We start from the raw sequence: 6,633 nt of genomic DNA, 5'->3' as shown, positions 1-6,633 counted from the left end.
TTTTTTTATGATGTTTGTCGGGACATAAAGCTGTATGCTACAGTAAACTATATATAATTTTTGTTATCTAAACTGTTGTAACAGTTTTATTTCATGAATTCTTTAAAATGACCATTTATTTTATTACAGACTCATTAGAAAAGAGACTCATTAGGCCCCTTTCAGACCTCTTACCTTTATAGAAAAAAATATTAATTAAATCTTAGTTTTCAATTTCATGAGCAGTTATAAAATCCACTTTATCACAAATATGGTACATGAAATTATACATTTAATATAATCACAAGGTTCAATATTATTATTGGAAAATCATTAGATTTATGAGTTACATGTGTTCTGGGACTTTCAAAATAAAAAACACTTTTTTTACAAAAATTATTTATTCTCTTCAATTTTAAATTCTTATATTTTCATAATTTATAAATATAAAATTTGTAAAAGGCACAAATAAAAATCATCACAATCATAGTAGGCATAGTTATGCTTTGACATTGTTCGTGAATACAGAAGGTTGTACTTAGTTACAGTTGTCTATTTAAGGGCAAAAATACATTACTTAAATATATTTTTGATATACCCTTCTATGTGTGATGGTAACAATCATCACGGCTTTTACCATACTCAATCATACTTTGAAACCTAACTCTTGTCGAGTTATGATATCAATGAAACTAAAAATATATTCTATTAACAAATATTAATAAATTTTACTAGAACAATTACTAAATAAAATGGTAATAATTATTTTAATGGGTATCACATTAAAAGTAATTATTGAGGACTGATTGATAATTTATGCTTCAAAGAGAAATTGATTAAATTTTTTTTCCTATTTAAAAAAATTTAAACCTATCAATGATCATTGTATATGTATTTTCATCTAAACATAAAATTTATAAATAAAAACAACAAATCAACAAAACAAAAATAAAATTTTTGTTTAGTGCATTCAATACACAACATAAAATATAGGTCCTGGCCACCAATGGGGCCAAATTAAGGAATGGACTTATATTGAATGGGTCCTTAACTCCAGACGTCGGCAGAGTATCTCTTCTGGCTTTCCATTTTCTTGAAAAATGCTTGGGCTTCTTTTTCACTCATATTGCCCTTCTCTTGAATCACTTTGAGTAGGATGGCTTGAACATCCTTAGCCATCGAACGAGCATCTCTGCAAACAGATATTTATATATGTATAAATAATATTTAGAATAATTACTGGAATAAATAACAATATTTATTTCTCACACAATGGGATTCATTCATAAATAAGAAAATTATATGATGAAATTTTGTTTTTAACAAACTTTCTAAAAGCATTCTCAATCATTGAGTAAATGTTTTAATTAATATGAACCATACTAATGATTGAAGATGGCAGGGCTATGTGGTCTTCCATCAAATTTCATTAATTTTAGACTAATGAACAATAATTACTTTGTAAGTAGCTAAGCTGTAACTTAAGTTGCTAACTTTGACAAAGACCTAAACTTAATAATACCAGGCAAATTTTAGTCACTAAATTTCTTGGAGGGTTCAGGAAATCCAAAATAGTATAAAAGATCGATAGAAATAAAGCCTACTCTGAGTCATCACAGAGCAAACTATGGAGAGAAAAAATAATAAAATTCATGTAAACTGGACCTTGTGCATTCAATACCCTCAATCGAGTGTTTCTAATACTTCATTTTAATATTTAAATAGATTCCAATTTTCATATAATTAATGACAAGATGCAATTTATTTGGCAGAAGAATATCCTATAATTTAAAATGAAATTGATATAAAAAGAGCCTTTTTATCTAATCACACTGTTTAATATAAAAAAAATTGTCTTGTCATCATTATTGTTTAAAATATTCTTAAAACCTGAATTCATAGAATTTTAGAAAAAGTGTATACATAGTAATTTATGTAATTACATAGATGAATAAAAAAATACAATATTTAATAATCCATTTTCTATTTCACAAGCTTCCTTTGCTGAGACTAATTTTTAGATTTTTGGATGATCCCTTCCAATTTCCTTTGATGTCCTGGTATGGGCAGGTATTATATCTTTGCTATTCAATGCATCATAATCATGGTCATTTTTCATAAACTTTATTTGTCAACATCACTGATTTTATAATATAACATAATCAGATAATCTGGAAATTATCTACCTTTTCAAAATCACTGTATAGTTTTCAACATTGTCCTCAACTTCACAGTTTATGTCAGTACTTTTTCAATTCAGTTTTTGAAATAAAACTAAAATATTAGGAGTGGGGCTCAATTTGATTGATATTTTCAGAAAAATATTAATTGTGAACTCCATCAGTTGGTATTTCAGGGTTTGAAATCATAAGAGTCAGTTACTGAGGTTTTACTGTATTTTAAAGTTCAATAAATTTTAACAAAACAAAGATCAGAATTACTTACCTAAAGGAAGATGACAAAAAAAAAATTTTCTGTCACTACTATTTGAACTAGATAAAATTTTTAAAATATTCAAGAATTGTAAGATTTACTTACCCACAAATGTAAAAATGTCCATTGTTTAAACCGATAACATTCCAAATTTCATCAGCATTTTTAGATAATAGGTGAGTAACATAAACTTTTTCTGCCTGGTCACGAGAAAAGGCAACGTACATCTGGAAATTAAAATCAATTTTTAATAGAATAATTTTAAAAGCCATAGAAAATTACTTTTCAGCCAAGTAGGCTGTAGAGAAAATATAGGTAAACAGTTTATCCCCACCCCCCCTCCACATAGCTTTTATTACCATTTGCCTAACAATTACAAAGTTACAATTACAATTGCAATTAAAAATTTGCCTAACCATTACAAAGCAATAATATATAGTATCGTGAACTACAAAATATTGTGGGCGTTGATGACCTCAGGGTTTTATGCCCAAAAGCTCCAACCAACAACAACAACTACAAAATATTGAATAAACTGAGTTTATTCTTTAATATGATTTAATTAATTGATAAACTTAATTATACTGTACACAAAAATTACAAAGCATGACAATTGTAATATTTTTTAGAGTGATATATTGATATTAGTTACACCAAACATAAACAAATAACAGACTATATAATTTGAACAAACTCTTTCCCTACTCCAATCAGATTAAGGGTTTCATAATAATTATTTGGAGAAAAATCTGATCAGCTTTCACTATCACTATGGATAAGTCTCATAGTCATGCACATGATATATTTATTTAAAATTAGATGTGAAAATTTTATTTATAAAATGGTTTTTGTGTGACTATATTCAGTAGGTAATATACAAAAAAAAAATAAAAACACCTCACCTTCAATGATCCATTCTGGACAAACTCATTAAGCTCCTCTTCATAGATGAAGTCTTCAGACTTCTTTCTACATCCAAAATACAATATAGTCTCTCCAACTGGCTTTCCTGAATTTAAAATTTCAGCAATGTTTATCATGAAATTTATAAATAGGATATGACATTTTACAGCCATCACTCATGAGAATGTTTAGGTAAACTAATTTAAGAGCATAAATTACCTTCTTTTTTGGCCATATCTCTCTCCTGGATGAATCCTCGGAAAGGGGCAAGCCCAGTTCCAGGTCCTATCATAATAATAGGAGTTTGTGTTTTTGTAGGCAATCTTAAAAAATAAAAAGTAAAGTTGATATAAAATGGAAATTAAAAAAAGATTAATTAACCAATTCTAAATTTGGCATATTTAGACTGATACTAATCAGGAATCTAATATGATTTACATTCATAAAGAATATAAAAATTGTATACTAAGTTATCTAAAATAAACTCTTTAGAATTGAAGGCAATAATCAATAAATAAAATTTCAGGAGAATGGGAAATTATATCAAAATAGTTTCAGATTGCCATACTTATACAAAACATTTTGTAATATAAATTAGAGTAAATAACAAGAAACTTAAAAAAAAAAGAATGATGAAACAATAATCTTACTTGAATTGGGACTTCCTAATAAATAATGGTACAACTGGATCTTCACTTCCGTCTCCTTTTGGGATCTTCTCAGCAAGCCATGAAGTAGCAACACCATGGACATGACGGTTTGTCGGAGTGTCATATTCAACACGAACAGCAGTGATATGTACACGGTTGGGATGTAACTTTAAGAAAAAAAAATGAATAGTTCATTAATTTAATTTATACTTCACAGAATATATATCTTTCAAAATTGTATGTTTTAAAGAGGTATTTCTAAAGAAATGTACCAAAAACAATTTCAGGATTTTTATTTTAATTGAACTTTCCTTTTTTAAGAGCATCCTTTTGTCACCAGAGAATTGAATATCTTTTAAAACATTGGGATATTATTAGTACCCAATACAGCATATATTGATTACTTAATAAATTTTAATAATATTTATTTGCTACATTAATGTTCAAATTAACATTATACATAACAACATTAATGTAACATAACAGATCATGTTTTAGTAATTTTATGGTAAAAAACTAGATATTACTTTTATTTTTTTTTTTGTCACAGCAAATAATTATGAAGTTAGTACCTTTCCGGAAGATGATATTGAGTAGTATCTGCATTGTAAACGAGGAAGAAGTTCACAAAGATGGTCTATCTTAGGTTTCACTGACTTCATATCTTCAAGAACGTGGACAATGCTCCTGTTATCTTCAACTATCCACTGGTTGTAGAGTTGTTTTCCCTCAGGAGATGTGCTAGCCATCATCTTAAGGTGTGCTGCTTCCTATTCGTTAACAAAACTTACAATAATAAAATTATACATTTAAGGACTAATGTATAAATTTATAATAAAGTATATATAATACCTTAGGGTCTGATGCGTATTCAGCCAATTCTTTCAGTACGTGGGTTCTTGGCTTTCCAGAAATATCTACATAATATGTCAAAGCGGTTCTGTATGAAGTAGGACAAGGGAATGGATGACGTTTGCTAGAGTCCTCTGAAAAATGTACAACATATATGAACTAACCTCTTATTACATCAGTCCATGGAGACTTTATTTTAGTAAAAACAAATGGTGGAAAAATGTAGTTATTAGAAAAAGTCAAGCAAATAGTTTCTAAAGGAATAGGTTTGTACTTAAACAATTTCACAATTACGAAATTCAACTAAAATACTCCTGAAAAGTAAAATACTTAATGGTCGAGCTAATAAATACTACACTAATAGCTACTTTAATCTTCTCAAAGAAACTTTAAAATATTAGTATTGAATAATTTAGAGTACAATGTTGAATTAAAAGTAAGTCATCCGAGAGGATATTGGACCAACTAAGTAGCTTAGTGACAATCAACGTTTCATTGATATTTTTGAAAGGAGGTACATAAATAGACTCAAGCTTTAAAAAAATATTACACTTTGTTTTCATTAGATAAACTTCAAAAATTGAAAAATCGGAAAAAAATTCAAAACTTGGTATGTACTTCTTTCTTAACTAATCCATTTATCTATCACTATTTTTTAAATTTATAAGCCTAACTTATTTCTTTTTTTATTTTAATTCAGGACCTTTTATTATGAGAATATCTCATTTGTTTTCTTTGTCATAGGATTCATAATTTTTTGTTTTTGCTACAGTAATGGTACCTAACCTATGCTACGAATGTGTGGTTTCCTTTTCTCCTGATAAACGTGTGCATGAATTTGTAAGTTTATACCTCATTTTGTTAGTAACATTTATGCACACTGTGGTCCAACAATTATAATTAAGATAAGTTTAAAACTTCTTTTAGAATTAATAAATTAAAATAAAGATCAAATAATTAATCCTCTAACTCACCGTCAGTATTTGTAAGTGTAAACACTGTATCAAGATCTACTTCCAGTAACTCCCCTATCCTATTTACTAATTCTACTCGGTTTTCAGGATATACTGCAGCGTGATCACCTGAACAACAAAAAATATAAGAATCGCAAGAGCAAAGATATAAGGAAATACACATATTCTCAACATTTAGTTTCATGCTCACCACTGTCATATCTCAGTTTTGATCCTTCTAGATCAAATTCAATGTGCATGCACGACCTATCTCCACCCTTATGAAGTTCTCTGTTAACCCTGACTGGAGTAAGGAATGGATTCTTCATGTCATATGGTCTACAACATCAATAGAAATTTTTTCATGATTAATATTCTAAACAATTATATTCATATTAAAAAGTGATGAAATTCTAAAAATAGCCCTTACCAACCATATAAAATTCAAAGTAAATATAAATACATTTTAAATAAGGTGAGGTTTAGTATTTAGTATATATATATATATATATATATATATATATATATAGAGAGAGAGAGAGAGAGAGAGAGAATTAAATACAAGTTGAATACTGGAAATGAAAAAATTCAAATCAAATTCGCTATATTTATCAAAATAAACATGCTAACTACTTATTTTATAACACATGTAACTATTATTGTAATACTTTGCAATGATGCTTTTTGATAAATTATTATTTTTTTATTAAATTTGTGTCTATAAACCACCAATTGATAGATGGTCATAAAAAATAATAGGAAAGTTTCAACAAACTAATAATAGCTTTTATTTAAGTATAGAATTATCATAAATTAGAGGACTTAATTTTTATTAGATATAATTTTTTCAGTCTCACTTAATG

At 27.5% G+C, this 6,633-nt stretch overlaps 1 protein-coding gene across 3 annotated transcripts in view; it reads right to left on the bottom strand.

Moving 5' to 3' along the window:
• Positions 1 to 854: 854 nt before the first annotated feature.
• Positions 855 to 6,633, bottom strand: part of Cpr (Cytochrome P450 reductase) — an 81,163-nt gene continuing 75,384 nt past the window's right edge. For all 3 annotated transcript variants that reach the window (XM_014438959.2, XM_014438958.3, XM_014438960.2), the window contains exons 7-15: positions 5,982 to 6,109; positions 5,792 to 5,899; positions 4,818 to 4,951; positions 4,538 to 4,735; positions 3,966 to 4,132; positions 3,535 to 3,638; positions 3,315 to 3,421; positions 2,518 to 2,639; positions 855 to 1,171 (exon numbers count right to left, since the gene is read on the bottom strand). In XM_014438959.2, the coding sequence (XP_014294445.1) occupies positions 1,027 to 1,171; positions 2,518 to 2,639; positions 3,315 to 3,421; positions 3,535 to 3,638; positions 3,966 to 4,132; positions 4,538 to 4,735; positions 4,818 to 4,951; positions 5,792 to 5,899; positions 5,982 to 6,109 (1,213 nt within the window). In that variant the 3' untranslated portion in view covers positions 855 to 1,026. The remainder of the gene's footprint in view (positions 1,172 to 2,517; positions 2,640 to 3,314; positions 3,422 to 3,534; positions 3,639 to 3,965; positions 4,133 to 4,537; positions 4,736 to 4,817; positions 4,952 to 5,791; positions 5,900 to 5,981; positions 6,110 to 6,633) is intronic.

Source organism: Halyomorpha halys, unplaced genomic scaffold (genome assembly GCF_000696795.3).
Source record: "Halyomorpha halys isolate HHAL.00 unplaced genomic scaffold, Hhal_1.1 Scaffold71.1, whole genome shotgun sequence".
Lineage (NCBI taxonomy): Eukaryota > Metazoa > Arthropoda > Insecta > Hemiptera > Pentatomidae > Halyomorpha > Halyomorpha halys.
Note: the sequence above shows the minus strand (reverse complement) of the source record. Positions and strands in the feature narration are given on the sequence as shown.